This window comes from Coffea arabica, chromosome 8e (genome assembly GCF_036785885.1).
Source record: "Coffea arabica cultivar ET-39 chromosome 8e, Coffea Arabica ET-39 HiFi, whole genome shotgun sequence".
Classification (NCBI taxonomy): Eukaryota; Viridiplantae; Streptophyta; class Magnoliopsida; order Gentianales; family Rubiaceae; genus Coffea; species Coffea arabica.
In genome coordinates this window covers 45,906,856-45,923,523 of record NC_092324.1, presented here as the reverse complement: position 1 = coordinate 45,923,523, position 16,668 = coordinate 45,906,856, and the positions used below count along the sequence as shown (strand labels likewise).

The window sequence follows — 16,668 nt, the reverse complement described above, 5'->3', positions numbered from 1 at the left end:
TCATCATTTCAAGGTTGTTGCAAAATTAATCCAACAGTAAAAATTCCTTATTAATTTCATAGCCGCGTACTTTTCGACGTCTTCATATTTAACTCTCTCTCTCTCTCTCTATATATATATATATATATATATCTCCACAATTTTAACATGTCAAATTTGTAGTACAGCGTTCCTATAAATACCACCACGCGGCATTGCTTCTCAATCGTCAAACTTAACATTTTCACGTCATCCCAAAACCAAAGGAATGGAACATTCATATTCATATTCATCAGCCACAGTTCCCTTAAGCTCTTGCGCCAGGGGCTGGGTTGATCGAATCAGCAACATCTTCCGGAAAGAAATTGCCGTTGACATCGATCATCTCCCTCCCGTTTCTGTTTTTGAAGTCCCCAAAACGCTCAGCCTTAAAAAACCCGAAGCTTATACTCCTCAGCTCATAGCCATGGGGCCGTACCATCATTTACGCCCCGAGCTCTATCAGATGGAGAGGTACAAGCTCGCTGCCATCAAAGAGATCTCAACCCCGGAGCAGATTTCCAATTTCCAACACATCGTGATCAACAGGTTGAAGGAGATAGATCCTTCTATCCGGGCTTGTTACAATAAGTTCATGGACTATGATCAAGATACGTTGGCGTGGATCATAGCAATAGACGGTTGTTTCTTTCTCCACATCTTGCATTCTTATCTTGTGCACGATGAGACCACGGACAGGAGACTGTTCGGCAACACTATTGTCACGAGAGATATCATGATGCTTGAGAATCAACTCCCATTTGTTCTGTTGAAAGAGATTCGCAAGTCTCTTCAAGTCTCTCCTAATTCCAATGATCAGGGGGTAGAAGGTGATATTGAGTTGATCTCAATGTTATTTCAATTGTGTGAAGCACAATCTCCTGTTAAGTTCTCTATTGATAAGACCAACAAATGCCGTTACCGTAGACCTCTGCATTTGTTAGATATGATGTATCATATGATTGTTAATGTCCCAGGTCCTGCCGTGTCCGGATGCTTAGTAAATGGTCCCATTCAAGTCGTGCCAACTTATACAGAATTCAGGAACTCATCGACCTCTTCATCCTCGTCCTTCTCGACTGATAATGAAGATCCAGAAGTGGCTCACAATAATTTGGAAACACTCTTGGACTTGGTGGAGACCATTGGTCCTAAGCATACCCAGCGATTTCTTAGCCCTGTTAAGTTTGTATCGAGTATTCCATGGTCAACTATTTCTGGGCTGTACAGAAAAGGCAACCTGGGTACTGGAGAGCAAAATTCAGAACATGATGAAATCGAAATTCCGTCGGTATCTCATCTCTGGCGCTATGCTAAAGTGCAATGCAAACCCTTCATTGGGAGCATTCAAGAGATCAAGTTCGTGGAAGAGGAAGCCGCTTTGTACCTTCCTGTAATGAATTTGAACGTGAGCTCAGAAGTGATAATGAGGAATCTGGTGGCTTACGAGGCTGCTATGTGTAAGTCAACCCTTAAATTTGCTCGATACGTCAACCTCATGAATGGGATTATAGACACTGCAGAAGACGTGAAGCTGCTGAAGCAAAATGGGGTGATCAAGGGGGCTCTCACGGATGGGGAAATTGCTGATCAATTCAACGGTATGCAGAGATGTTATGCCGGCTCAGATCACAAGTCTAACATCGAGGTTGCCGTTGAGAAAGTTAACAAATTCTACGGCAAGAAGCTTTTGGTCAGGACGGTTAGAGGGTTGAAGAAGAATTTGTATGCTTCATGGAAATGTCTGGCCCTGGTTTCCACTGGCGCGCTGCTGGTCGTGCTTGGCCTGCAGACCTTTTGCGATTTCTATGAATGCAGCAAGCTCTGGAACTTCCACCAGGGATCGTCATGATTATCTCAATCAGCACCAGGAAGCAAAATGTCTGTTTTAATTGAACAGAGAAGCATATGATTCATTTATTTCTTCTTTTTTTCTTTATTAAATTATTGTTTCTCATGGAAGGTGCACTCGTATCTAGAATACCAAAAAAGGCCAAAAAAATGTTAAGAAAGATATACCTGTTTGCTAATGCTGTCTCGTTTAATTGTAGCTTATTACTCCAAAATGGCCAAAAAAAAAAAAAAAGGTGTATCTAAGTTGTGTAAGATTGAAAATAAAGAGGGTAATGTGAATCAATTTCATCGCAACAAAATGTGATATGCAATGCAAAAAATATGACTTAGGGAGCATTTGATAAAATTAAAATTTAAAACCTGAAAACTGAAACTTAAGTTTGAATTCGCACAATTTATAAAGTCAAATTTGTTTCATAATATGCTGAATTTGAGCACTGAATTGAAGTATTGTATTTTATGTGTATCATACAGTTTACTACAAATATTTTATTTTACTTTAGATGAAAGTAATTTTTTAACTATTACTTTTTAATTTTGATAAAATGAACTAACATGAAAATCGAATATTTTTGTCTAAGAGAGAGTATGTTTAAGTGTGTGTTTGGAAGAAAAAAAGATGCACGTTTTTGTTGTATGATAAACATATAATGTTAGAAAATGTGTGTACGTAGGTGACGAAAATGTGTGAATTTGTGTGTATGTGTTTGTGAGAGAGAGTGTCCGTATGCATATATGACAAAAGCACACATATATGAGAGAGCAAGAAAGGATGTGTATATGTGTAAAAGCGTGTTGGGCAGTGGTGGAAGAAAATGATTTTGGATGAGTATGATTACACTAATTTGAGCATACAGCAAATCAAGTGATTGCATTTTCACTTTAAATTTTGTAAAAAAAAAATTAAGTAGATTTTAATGTATTCAAATGTATGGAAATTTTGTTATTAAATAAGCTTAACAGAAAATTTTTTTCTTAATTCACTAATTTTAATGACTTTTATTAAAAGATTAATATTCGGCACTTAACGGGATTATGAAGCACTGCCTTCTAACTAAACACTAATATTGCCCTTAGGAAATATAAGTAGATTATCCCTCGGTGACCTTCCTACAAAACTATCACCTGCTATAATTGCCTCTGCCAAGTTATTGGACACATTTGCCTTCTTTTTTTTTAAGTAAAATGGTAAATTTTATTAATATCAGGAAATCAGGTTACACACAGATTCTCTTATCATCACTAATACACTCCTCCTTACAGCATATTCCTGAAAACTCTACAAACACACGCTATATCAAAATTTTGGTAGGGATCCCCAACTCCCTTACTGCTAAAGCTGTCCTCTTAATTTGATTGCAGAATGAATCCTTTGACTAGTGAGGAGCAAGTCAAGGAATTTCACAATCCCAAGAGAGTTTACTTTTAAGTACACCACACATGTTATGCGATCCATACTTTTCTCAACTGTTGCTTTGTTGATTACACTTTCAAGTCCCACTTCCTCGATTTGTCCACTATTGCCAATTTTCTTTTGCAAAGTAGCCATAGGGTAAATGAGCATCTTGGTATATGATTTTTACTCCAAGCCAATTTGTACCATTCCCCAGTTGGTTTTTTACATCTGATTGCCTTCAAAGCTGATTCAGTAGAAAAAACACCATTACCACTTGCAGTCCATCTAGTTTGATCTTTGTAATCTGGCGTTGGAACAAAACTTTCAAGTATTAATTACTTTGACATTTTCCAACCTTGAGGCCACTTCCATTTTCCATCTTCAATACACCTAGCCATTGTATCTTGAGAGTTGCACCCAAAGCAGCGTAGAAGATTTTCTGAAAACTGCAATAATAGTGATCCCATGGAATGCCATGCATCATACCAAAAATTTGTTTAATGACCATTCCCAATTAGTATATTCTTGACACATTTGTTGATTTGACGTATGAAATTACTGACCAACATTATTGATTCCATCTCCGGTACTAGGGTATGAAATTTGGTGCATGTAACATTGGTAAAAGACAAAGATATGTTGGTTTCATGCATGCTGATCCAGTGTAAACAAAGATGCACAAAGAGAGATTCTACTGATTAGATATCGAGCCAAATCATGATCCGCACACGAGTCCAGCGGCTTGCGAGTCGATCGCAATTAATTCTGAGTCAAAACTCAAGTTTGGTTAACATCGAATTCAAGTTGAACTCAATCTGATCAATTCGAATTCGAATTCCAAAACATTTGACTTATTAGTTCTTTAAGTAACTCAATTTTATATATTTTTTTAATTTTAATAGTAAAATTATATAAAAATTGACAGGGTGTCGAGTCTGTGCAATAATAATTATCTACTCAATAAAAAAATACAAATTTTGTATATAGCAGTGAGCAGGGTCGAATCCACAGGGACTGGGGATAATTCGTTTCTTCTAGAGTTCAATGCGTGGGGGATTTTTGGAAAATATAAAACAACTAATTAACTAACTAATGAAACAACTAATAGAAATAAACAAGAATTAATTAATAACCAATACGACTCTAGTCAAAGGTGCAACTTTTCAGACACGGTCCATTCAACTGATCATCGATGCAAAGATAATTCAATTACTCATTAACAGATTGGTTATAGTTGTCATACACGCGATAAACAACCAGCCTTTCCTTACCTTTTCGATAGTCAAGGTATGACCATTAACTATTTCCCTAACCAAGAAATAACCCTAGGTACGACCATAAGATTTAATTCCTAAATTGCGTTAAGAATTAGAAAAACCCAATTCTAACCAACAAACACGCTACGAGGGTTTGTTTAAGTTAGATTATACGTTTCCCTAATATGAAACCAATCACGCTAGTCGCCACTAGTATTAACCAATTGAACAATTACAAATTCAATCAATTAATGACAGTAGATTATTAGATTAATTCGAATATCAGGCCTTTGACATTCAAATAACATAACAAGCATAAGAAATTAAATCAAGAAACGTACAAATACCAATAAATAAAAGAAATAAGTAAAATAATTAGATCTCACAGATGTTCAGAACCGAGTCCTCAAATTGACCTTCGACTAGAAAAAATGAATTAGTTCATTCTCATGGAGGAAATCCCATGCAAAATTGCAGAAGTTATTATAAAAAACAAGCTATGTTTCCCGTCGTTTTCTTAGAAGAGACGAAAAAAGGACCAATAAAGAAAACAAAGGAATCTTCATGGAGGAAATCCCATGCAAAATTGCAGAAGTTATTATCTAAAACAAGCTATGTTCCCCGTCGTTTTCTTAGAAGAGACGGAAAAAGGACCAATAAAGAAAACGAAGGAACTGGACCCTCCAAACCCGCAAAGGAACCGAAGCTCTCCTGCTGATAAGAAGAATTCCCTCTTAACAAGGAAACCTCCTACGTGGTCCCCTGCCGAATTGAGTGAAAGGTTACTAGAAGTCAAACTGTCCCAATTCCCTTATTTTCGTTTTCTAAGTTAAGTGCTCCTCTTTTTTCTTTTTTTTTGGTCGAAACGATAGATGTCCTATAAGTTAATCTAGCCTAGTCTAAGGGGAAGGGGAGGGGGTTCGATCTCTGTTTTCAAACTCGGACCGGACCGGCCGGTCGAACCGGTTGAACCGGGAACCGGCCAGGTAGCCGGTCCGAGTCACATTAGAAAACCGGAAATTTAAAACCCGGTCAAAGCCGGTCAAAAACCGGGTTTGACCGGGTTTGACCGGGAAAAAACCGGTTTTTCCGGTTCAACAGTATTTTTTTAAAAAAAAAATTCAAACTTTTTAATATTATGTTTTGACCCCCTAAATTGTTAAAACTTATTGATATACCTCAAATATTTGATACTTTATAAATATTGTCCTAAAATTTGATGTTATTTTTCAATTAAATTCATAATTTTAATTCTAAACTTGTTAATATTTATTAAATAATATAAATTGCTACTTGATTGTTCTAATTTCTTTGTATTTTCTTGTTAAATATATTTGAAACATCAAATATATATGAATATGCCTTTATTAATATCAATATATTATTAGATATTATATATATAACATTTTAATTTTAAAATAATTTTTATTTATGACGTCATCCGGTTCGACCCCTATCGACCCCCGGTCGAACCCATTGACCCCTGACCCCTGACCTCGGCCGAGTCGCTATCCGGTCCGGTTCTGAAAACATAGGGTTCGATGTGAGTACAGACTCCATCGATGAAGGTCAATTAAGACCGCCACAAATTGTGGCAAATTTGTGGGAGACAGGGATTGAACCCCTGACCTCCAGCATCACCTTTAATGGTGATGACCACTGGACCAAATGGCCAGTGGCGTTAATTGCTCCTCAATGTCCTTCTTTTTCGTTTATTCTTCACAGTCAGACTCCTAGTCAGCAACCCTTCATCAGCAAAAAGAAGAGGAAGTCCGTTTCTCCTCTCCCTGTGGGCCAGGTTTGTTGAGCTTTTAGGAGTCTCAATTTTCTTTAGAAAGTCCCTCCTTTTTTTATACTTTTCTGTTTCATTTCCTGAAATTGAGTCCAGATATCAAATATGAGTAGATGTTAACAATTAACATAATATTTGGCAGGAACAAGGGAAAAATTAATAATAAAATTGCCAATAATTAATACCCTATCAAATATTCATAATCTTTTATTATTTGTTAAGAAAATATTATTTTATTCATTTTTAGAAATATAAAAATAATTATTTTTAAGCTCAAGCTTGAGTTTCACTTGACTCGAATATAAATCGAGCTCGAACTCAAACTTTATATTGAGAGTTTGTCGAGTTTGAACTCGATAAAATTAAATTGAGACTTCGCTTGATAAGATCAAAAATTCGACTTGACTCGTTTGCAAGCCAAGCCCCAACCCATGATATAGGTTTAGACGCTGTGTCAAAAAAATCTATGTCATAATATAAACCAATTGATATCAATCTGTAAGGCAGCAATAAGGCAGAAACGAATTTAGAGTGGGGCAAAGTGGTGCAATTGCCCCCATGAATCCACCAAAATCTTCAGTTTATATCCATAAACATACTATTTTGCCCTCACATTTATAAAAGATTGTTCAATTGTCTCCGCCACTCCAATCAAAATCTTTAATTTGTATGTGTAAGTCAATAATTATGCCATCACATTTATAGCTAGTTTGGGAGTTTAGGAAAGAAAAGAACAGAAACCTTAAGTTAGAAAAGAAAAGAAAAGATTATAATATCTTTTCATGTTATTTGGGAGTTTTGGAGAAGAAAGGAGATGAAATAACTTTCCTTTGTTTGGAAGGGAGAGAATTGAAAAGACAAGATTCAATTTTACGTAAAAACCCTTAAATCTTAAGATACCATGAGAATTTTATTAGGTTATATAGTTATATTTTAATCTTTTAAGGGTAAAAATGGCATATGGTATAATTCATTTAACTCACTCCACTTTCTCACGTTTTCCGCCGATTGTGGGCAGAAAGTTTTTCAGACGTGGAAGGGAGCTGACATCCTTCCGTTTCTTTTCAATTCTTTCCTATCCAAAGTCCCAAATGTGAGAAAGATTCAACTTTCCTTTGTAATCTTTTCTTTTCTCACCAAATCTGCTCTTCCAAACTAGCTATTAGAGAATATCACCCATCATTCGTCAACAAGATATTTACTTGACATTCTAAATCAACAACTTATAAATAAATGACTATACATTTCACTTCTCACACTTGATTAAAGGCACCAACAAACATTAAATTTTATCTTTACGCATTTTCTTCTTCATTCTCAATATGCTTTAAACATGCAAAACCATTTGAAAATTTTTGCTTATTTTTGAACTACGATTGAAACTCACGAAAATTGCTTTTACTTCATTTCACTTTTGCCAAAAAAAAAAAAATACATAGTGATTGTGTACGTAATTTTTTAGGTATATCGTTTATATTATATGTTAAACATATATATCTCAGTGCTTGCCTGGTTACATTTACACATTACATTTACCTCTACTGAATTACACTTCTGGCTCTGTCGCTGTTATAAAGTCATGCATGACCATTAACGAAACAAAATATTATCTCTTCCCATGCATGACTTTGCTAGCCTGAGCACTGTAATTATATTCCAAATACCTTAAAAGCAAATTCACATAATATTGCGCTGATATTCTGCTCGGTTGCTAGGAGTGAAATTTCATTTTCTCAATATGCTTTAAATTTATGGTTTAGAATCGGTTTTGGTGCTCATCGTGGGCAGAACCTATATGAGAAGGCCTGGTAGGGCCGGGTAGAGGAAGACACCCTAAAGCTGTGCTATGAACAGGAAAGGCCAGTTGCTTGTGGGACCAAACAATAAGAACGCAACTCATGTAAAAAAAAATTTTTTTTTTTTTGATATTATAGGGAAAGCCCTTTTACAAATTTGGTCATCATAAAATGGCCTGCTAATTGGAGATATTTTGGAAACTCTCCAAATATACAGGCCCCAACAAAAATGAAAATAAAAAAATATGAATGGCATCAAAGAAACAAGAAAGAAAAAGAGGATCGGGAATGAAGAAAATGGTGAACTTTTCAAATATAGTGTTACAAATTTGTGCTTGAAACAAAAAAAAAAAATAATGACTCATAAGTATTGTAGAAAGATAAGTTAATTAAGTGGAGTGTAAAGATAAATGGAAGAATTAGAAATTTAAATGTGATTACATTATATGGCAATTAATGAAAGCGGTAAATGTTAGTATTATGAACAAAAATGTAATTAGAAATTGGATGAAAATTAAAATTTTGGATATGTGCATGTAGTAGTTGAAGTCCCCCATATTGTTTGAACATGAGTAATAGTGTTTCATTGCAATAAAAAATAAAACATATTACATTAGTAAATAAATTTTTTATCTGAATAAAAAGAAAAAGAAAAGAACCAAAGAAAATTTGTACCATGATACAAATGATGATTGTGACAAGTGTCGACTAATGAAATATTACTAGATTTAAAAAAAGATTTAGGTATTAACTTGAGAATCAGTTAGGCAACAATTGAAAAGTTTGCTTGAATTTTCGGAATAAGGAGAAAGAAGGAGAGGGACAAAAAAAAAGAAAAAGAAAGTTAACGGATTCACTTAAGGATTAATATTCTATATATTGACAGTGTATGTATTATCAGTTTTAGATGAATGACAACTATGCAAATTTTAAATTTGAAATCTAATTACAACCATGAACTTAAATTATGTTAGTAATTAGCTAATTGAAATTAATTACCAAATAACTAATCACCACATCATATCTATCGTTTACAAAAACTAATTTTGATTACTTGCACACACCCAGAACATGTCTTATGCACTAAATATAATCTTAAGTACCAATCATTCATTGAATTTACTTTTTCCTTACTTACAGTTGATCATGGTTGGGGAGTTGCATCGCATATTTCATGAATTTTCACGAAAAAATTTATCTACCCAAATTGTGCCGTCAATCAAGTTTAGCATAGGTCAATTTGTTCCATGTACTTAGAAGGCATTAGGCAAATTGGTTCCTCAAGGAATGAGTTTCAAAATTATTCATTGCGATACTTATCGTTTGATTAAGGTTAATCGGAATGAGTTGATGGATATCATAAGCTCATTTTGTGATTGACTATTATTTTAATAGGGAATCAATATTTACTCACCAATGTAATTGATATTTTTAATTAAAAATAAAAATTTAAAAATACTAGAAGAAATTAAAAGAGTGAAAAAAATTTAGAAAATAGGGTCGGAAAAAAATATAAACCTATATCTATATTTTTAGTTATAAAACACTCTATGGGTTTCAACAAAAAAAAAAAAAATCCATTACTATTAACTGATAAATAATAATGACAGTGATAATGATCACAAAAGGCTAATTTAATTTGCATGGTTCAACAATCGATGATGATTAATTTATTAATTGAATCTATTGTATATCTACATTTATTGTTGTCCTTTAGAAAGTTCCATATTTTTTAAAAGAATTTTCGACTACATAATTCACTTAGTACAGCCGATTACCTTAACTTAGTTGGACCCACAAGGCTTCGATAATGGTCTCACATTGACTTGTTGTGATTGTCGCGGCTCTGCCCACGGTGGCCCAGCATAAGGTTGTGGTAAATTGGTAATATTCTTTTTGCCACCTATCCATTGCTTAAATTTCTTTGCGGAGAAAAAGCTTGACACATGTCAAGAAGTTATGCGTGAAACTGACTTCAAATTGCACATGCGAGCAATGAAACTGGGGTTTAGAATTTACTCGAGCATTTATCTTTCCTCTTGGTCTTTGTAAGGTTTAGACTCCCTCTCGTGTAATAAAAAAAAAAAAAATCTTCTCAAAAGCACCCCTCCTATTTGTATATAGTAAGTTAATTCCTAAAACCCAAATGAAGAAACCTTCATTCTATTATTGAATCCTTTCAAAAGTTATCCGATAATAGTTTCATTCCAATAGAAAATACATGAATTCAAGTTCGTTATCTATAAGGAACATTTCCCCGTGATATTTTTAATATTTTTGTATGTTAATTCCATTTTTCATCCTTTTCACATTCATGTCGAAGATAATCTTTCTCTTGGTGGTTAACAATTACTCACTAATTTTCTTTCCCAATTTCCTCCTATGTAGCAAGAAACCAATAAAACTAAAGGAAAAAAAAATCTCAATTATTAAATGATGCAAGAGAATTTAGATGTGCCAATTTATGCATGAGGGGGGTCTATGAGTTATTATTAGTATTAAGTGCTAAGGTCATTTGAAGGGAAATTCAAACTCATAAAGTTGATAACCACTAAATTTGACATAATTTGCCTTCTTTGTACTCCTAAAAAAAAGAAAAACAAAGAAAATGAAAATGACATAATGTGTTTTCTAAACAGTTCTTATACTTCAATTATGCTAATTCTCAACTCTAGAACCAAAAAACAAATATATAGTCCTAGAGTTAGAAGTACAATTCAATACATATGGGCAAATGCTACCATCCAAGTGAATGTATGACTTTATTTGTCATACTATTGATCAGTATTTTAGATCATCCTCATAAGTAGATGGCAGGTTCAAAATCTCTAAATTCCTTTTCTTTCACTTTTAGTGTTTGTATGACACAAAAAAAAAAGAAAAAAGAAAAAGAACAAAAAGCGATGAAAGAAAGCAAGAAAGAAAAATGAAAGAAACACTGTACAATATAGAGATTTCCTAGTTGAAAGAACTATCTTTTGTGTTTATGTTTAATTTAGAAATTTCATCGTTAAACAAATTTTAAATAGAACTTGATTTTATTTCTAAAGTAAAACCTAAAGCTTCCCTAAATCAAATTTTATTCATAAAGTACAACCACAAAGTCGATGTTACAAAAATAATATCAACACTGATTAGAGATTGAAAAGTAAAAACTATAAATCTTTACTTATATTGGATCTATTTACTCTATTCATTGGATCTATATGAATTCCTTTCAATCAAGGAGCAGTAGATTTAGATATATTAGCAAACGCGGCCCGGGCTTCCCTTCTCTTTCATTACTTCTTTGTCACAACAAGAGGAACCGCGTCGGCATCAGTCGAAGTGGTGGAAGGCCCGCCTGAGCCAAAGGGTAAGCTTCTGCACCTCTCTTCTAGAGATGACATTTTACTGCTTTCTTCACAACAAGAGGAACCGCGTCCGCAGCAGTCAAAGCGGTGGAAGGCTCACCTGAGTCAAAGGGAGAGCTTCTGCACCGCTCTTCAAGAGACAGGTTTCCTGCTGGAATTGAGCAGTGCTCGTGACCAGGCTCTTGACAATATTCTTCAAAGAGCTTCTTGCATTAGAGAACGACGGTTTAGGATTCGGTTGCCATGATTGCTGAAATCCTGGTAGAAGATTTGAGAATGAACTCTGTGGCCTATTCCCATAGTTGAAGTTAGGGTGGTCTCTCCAATCCGGATTGTACGTGTTCGAGTATGGATCGTACTGCCTACGAGGTGCGGGCACGCCTCTAGACATTTTCACTTGTTCAGCCCCATCCTTTTGCAGAATAGGGCACGAGTTAGTGGGGTGGCCCAAGTTTGTGCAAATTCCACAGACCTTTGCTTGAAACACATTCCCCACAGCTAATTGCCAAACAAAAGATATTAGCTCCGATAGCTGCTGCTGTATGGACGACGTTTCTACCTCATTAACCCTACGGGTAGGATTATTCTCGCGAAAATTGAATTGTTGAGAGTTTTCTGCCATTACTTCGATAAGCTCCTATGCTTCTCTCAGAGTCTTATTTGCCAGTGCTCCCCCACTCGCAGCATCAATGATACTCCTGTCAGATGACTGAAGTCCCTCATAGAAGTATTGGATCAATAGTTGTTCACTAATTTGATGTTGTGGGTTTCTAGTGCACAACTTATTGAACCTTTCCCAATAGTCATATAGGGATTCGCCGAGATACTGTTTAATGCTGTATATTTCTTTTCTTAGACTTGCAACTCGGGATGCAGGGAAAATTTTTTTCAAAAATTTCTTTTTCGGCTGAGCCCATGTTGTGATACTACCTGCAGGTAGGTAGCATAACCAATCCTTTGCTACATCCTTGAGGGAGAAAGAGAATGCTCTAAGTTTGATATGTTCTTCAATAATCCCTGGAGGTTTCATACTAGAACAGACCACATCGAACTCTTGGATGTGTTTATAGGGTTCCTCACTCGAGAGGCTATGGAACGTGGGTAAGAGGTGAATTAATCCGGATTTCAGTTCAAAAGAGGTATTTTCAACTAGAGTTGAAAATGTGATGCACAAAGGCTACTGGGCTAATTCCGGAGCAGCCAACTCTCTTAGCGTTCTTGCATTTGCCATAGGGATGTCCTCTTGACCTGGGTCACTTAAATTATCACCACTCGATTCTGTTGACTCAACCTCTAGGTCCAATCTCTGAGATGCAACGCTAGATTGTTCCTCTCTGAGTTGTCTAGTTTCTTTCCTAGTTTGGTGCTCAGTCTTCTCTATTTTTGGGTCGAAAATCAATTCACCTGTACGAGAAGAACGAGGCATAAACTAGAAAAATGCCAGACATCCCAAGAAAAACAACTTAGAAAGAAACAAAATTAACCAAAACACCGTTCCCCGGCAACGACGTAAAAAATTGACAGGTGTCGAGCCTGTGCAATAATAATTACTAAAAAGTCCTAGTTACCACCATAATTAATTATAGAACAAATTCAAGTACTGGAGCAAGGACCCTAAGTGTGCAATGAGTTACTTGATTCACCCTATTTTTGAAGAGTTTGCTTGATCCAATATACCAGAATTGTCTATAAAAGTATTAAATTTGCAAACAATGGCAAGTAGGGTCGATTCCACAGGGAACGGATAGGAAGTTCTTTCTTTCCAAATCAATAGAACAAAATTGGGGGATATTTAATGAAATGAAAATGAAAATAAAATAAACAAGATTCAAAAGTTAACTCACCAAGTACAATTTACTAAAAGTAGCAATTAATAAAATTCTACCCAAAGAATCAACTTTTCAGATACGGTCCAATTAAATAATCATCGATGCAAAGATATTTCATTCACTCATCACTAGGTTGGTTATAGCTATCAACAAACTCTAACAGCCAGTTTTTTCTTACTTTTTTGACTGTCAAGGTACGACCGTTGACTGCTTCTCTAGCCAGAAAATAACCCTAAGTACGACCGTAGGAATTTAATTATCCAATTGCATTAAAGTTAGAAAAACCCAACCCTAACCAATAAACACGCTAAGAGGATTTATTTAAACTAGATCTTACGTTTCCCCAACATAAATCCAATTATGGTGGTTGTCGCTAGTTATCAACTAAACGAACAATTACGGATTCAATTTAGTTAACGTGATAGTAGGCTATTAGATTAAATTAAATATCCGGTTGTTAATACTCAATTAATAAAATAACCATAAACAATTAATCCAGGAAACGCACGAATAGTAACGGATTAGAAGAAACAGTGAAAGTTCGATTAGATCTCACAGATGTTATGGACCGCGCCTTCGTGTCGACCTTTGGGTAGAGGAGAAATCTAGCCGCTCCTCATCGTATCAATCTCATGTGTTTTGATTGATTCCATCCACACAATTGCCAAAGAATTGGGAAAAATGAATTAACGAAGGAACAGACGAAAAATCCTGCTTCTCTTTGTGGGTTTCGTGTTCGTTTGGAAAAGTAAAGGCAAAAGTCTAAAAGAGAATCATACAAAACTAAAGCAGAGAGCCAAATCATCTAACAGGAAAAAACTGAAGCTAATCTCTAGATCCCACGTGAATCTGGCTTTTTTGCCAATTCTCTCAAAGTAGCCGCCGCAAGCCAAGAAAAATATCAGAGTTCAAAAGCTTTTTAGGATTAAAACTTCTTGGGCCCTACCTCCTTTTCGGCCCACCTGAGAGTAGCCGCATCCTAATTCTTTTGTTCCTTTACCAATCCCGCGGAGTCCGTCTTTTAGGTGTCTCTCTTCAATTTCTGGCGTGGGCATGCCATGAAATAAAAGTCTTCTGAAAATTTGTCTCGGGAGATCACTTTTGACACCAACCGCCTACAATTTACACAAATATCAAATATGAGCAAAAACTCAATATTTAGCACAGTAAGTAGCCAAAATTATGACCAAATAACAGCGCAAAAGGTGCCCAATAATTGCTCTATCATGTAAGAGAATTTAGATGTGCCAATTTATGCATGAGGGGGTCTATGAGTTATATTAGTATTAAGTGTTAAGGTAATTTCAAGAAAAATTTCAAACTCATAAAGTTGATAATCACTAAATCTAACATAATATGCGTTCTTTGTACCCCTAAAAAAAAGAAAAACAAAGAAAATGAAAATGACATAATGTGTCTTCTAAACAGTTCTTATACTTCGATTATGCTAATTCTCAACTCTAGAACCAAAAACAAATATATAGTACTAGAGTTAGAAGTACAACTCAATAATAGAAGTACAACTCAATAAACTTGGGCAAATGCTAATATCCAAGTGAGTGTATAACTTTATTTGTCATATTATTGATCAGTACTTTAGATCATCCTCATAAGTAGATGGCAGGTTCAAAATCTCTACATTCCTTTTCTTTCACTTTTAGTGTTTGTATGACACAAAAAAAAAAGAACAAAAAAAATGAAAGAAAGCAAGAAAGAAAAATGAAAGAAACACAATATAGAGATTTCCTAGTTGAAAGAACTCTCTTTTGTGTTTATGTTTAATTTAGAAATTTCATTGTTAAACAAATTTTAAATAGAACTCGATTTTATTTCTAAAGTGAAACCTAAAGCTTCCCTAAATCAAATTTTATTCACCAAGTACAACCACAAAGCCGATATTACAAAAATAATATCAGCACAATAAAAATAAGACATTAGCATTACAAATACAACAAAGTCATTAGAGATTGAAAGTAAAAACTAAATCTTTACTTATATTGGATCAATTTACTTTGTTCGTTGGATCTATATTCTTTTCAATGAAGGAGGAGTAGGTTTAGAATGATATATAAGCAAACGCGGCCCGGGCTTCCCTTTTCTTTCATTACTTCTTTTTTCACAACTAGAGGAACCACGTCCGCATCAGTCGAAGTGGTGGAAGGCCTGCCTAAGCCAATGGGAGAGCTTCTGCACCTCTCTTCAACCATATAGATAAAGAGGGAACCGCCCCCTGCCACATTGGATGGTCGTCCGCCCATGTGCGTTGTAGGGATTGGCCGCTGGTTATGATGTCAGCTTCCCGTACCAGGTAGTCTTCTTCTTCTTTAAGACAGGTAGTTTTTGCATGGTTTTTATATATATATATTTTTCCCCAAAACAAATGAACTGATGTCATTAGTCATTAGTCATAGTCATCATTAGTCATTAGCGGCAGAACAGCCTCTTGGTTAGAGGTGAAATTACGTTTTGCTCCTTGAGAGTTTGTTTTTTTTACCTGTTTTTTTACTTCTGTATTTGTTGGTAATAATCTCTGCGGGTGTGCCCATCTGTGTCAAATGGCCTCTACCGCCAAATTTCCAATCTTCAACTTCCTTCGGCTTTTACGAACGAGGCATTTAATCCCTGTACGGCCATGCTAGGAAACCTCGTAACCGTTGGGTAATTCGGTCGGTTTCTGCTGGATATCTTTCTTTTTGGGTTCCATTTAGCTTGCTTTTGATTGCTCTGTCTTCTGTTCGCTGCTTTTTGCTATCGCTTGTTTGCTGTGCTTATGGTGAGTGTATTCTGTCTTCACCGTTGCTTTTGCTTTTAAAAATTTTGTGTTGTACTCTTTTAGCTCTGTTTGTCTTACATTCTTTTGTTTCCTGGTTGTTAGCTCTGGAGTTGGTTATTGTTGCATTGCCGTCTTCCATAAACGCAGCTGCAGGTTCTTAGTCTTTTTCCTTTTGCTTTTTTATGCTGCACTGATGCTGTGTATGGTGATGTTCCTTTTGTTTCCAGACATTTTCTGCATTTTCTCTATGTTTTAAATTTCCTCTGCATGTTCCCGGCCTTTTTCCTTTGCTTGTAGCTGGTTACTGTTGCATTGTTGTCTTCCACAACCACAGCTCTAGCTCCTTACTTTTCCTTCCTCGGGTTTTTTTAAATGCGGGTTTGTGCTGTTGCCTTCGTCGATGCTGTGCATGTTCGCGTTTGTTTTCGTTGCAGCCATTTTTTTATCATTTTCCCTCGGCTTTTAACTCTCTTCGTTTGTTTGTTGGTCGCTTACATCCTCTCAACCTTGCCTTGTTCGCTACTCATTTTCTTTCATCCTTCTCCATTTTGCACTCTGTTTGTTCACTGTAATGCTTGTTTGTGCTTTTTTTTGTCTATTT

At 35.4% G+C, this 16,668-nt stretch overlaps 1 protein-coding gene across 1 annotated transcript; it reads left to right on the top strand.

The window, feature by feature from the left end:
* The first annotated feature begins 247 nt into the window (after nt 1-247).
* Nucleotides 248-1,870, top strand: LOC113703589 (putative UPF0481 protein At3g02645). The gene has a single exon (XM_072061133.1). It carries the CDS (start codon nt 248-250, stop codon nt 1,868-1,870), a length of 1,623 nt encoding a protein of 540 aa, XP_071917234.1.
* The last annotated feature ends 14,798 nt before the right edge of the window (nt 1,871-16,668 follow it).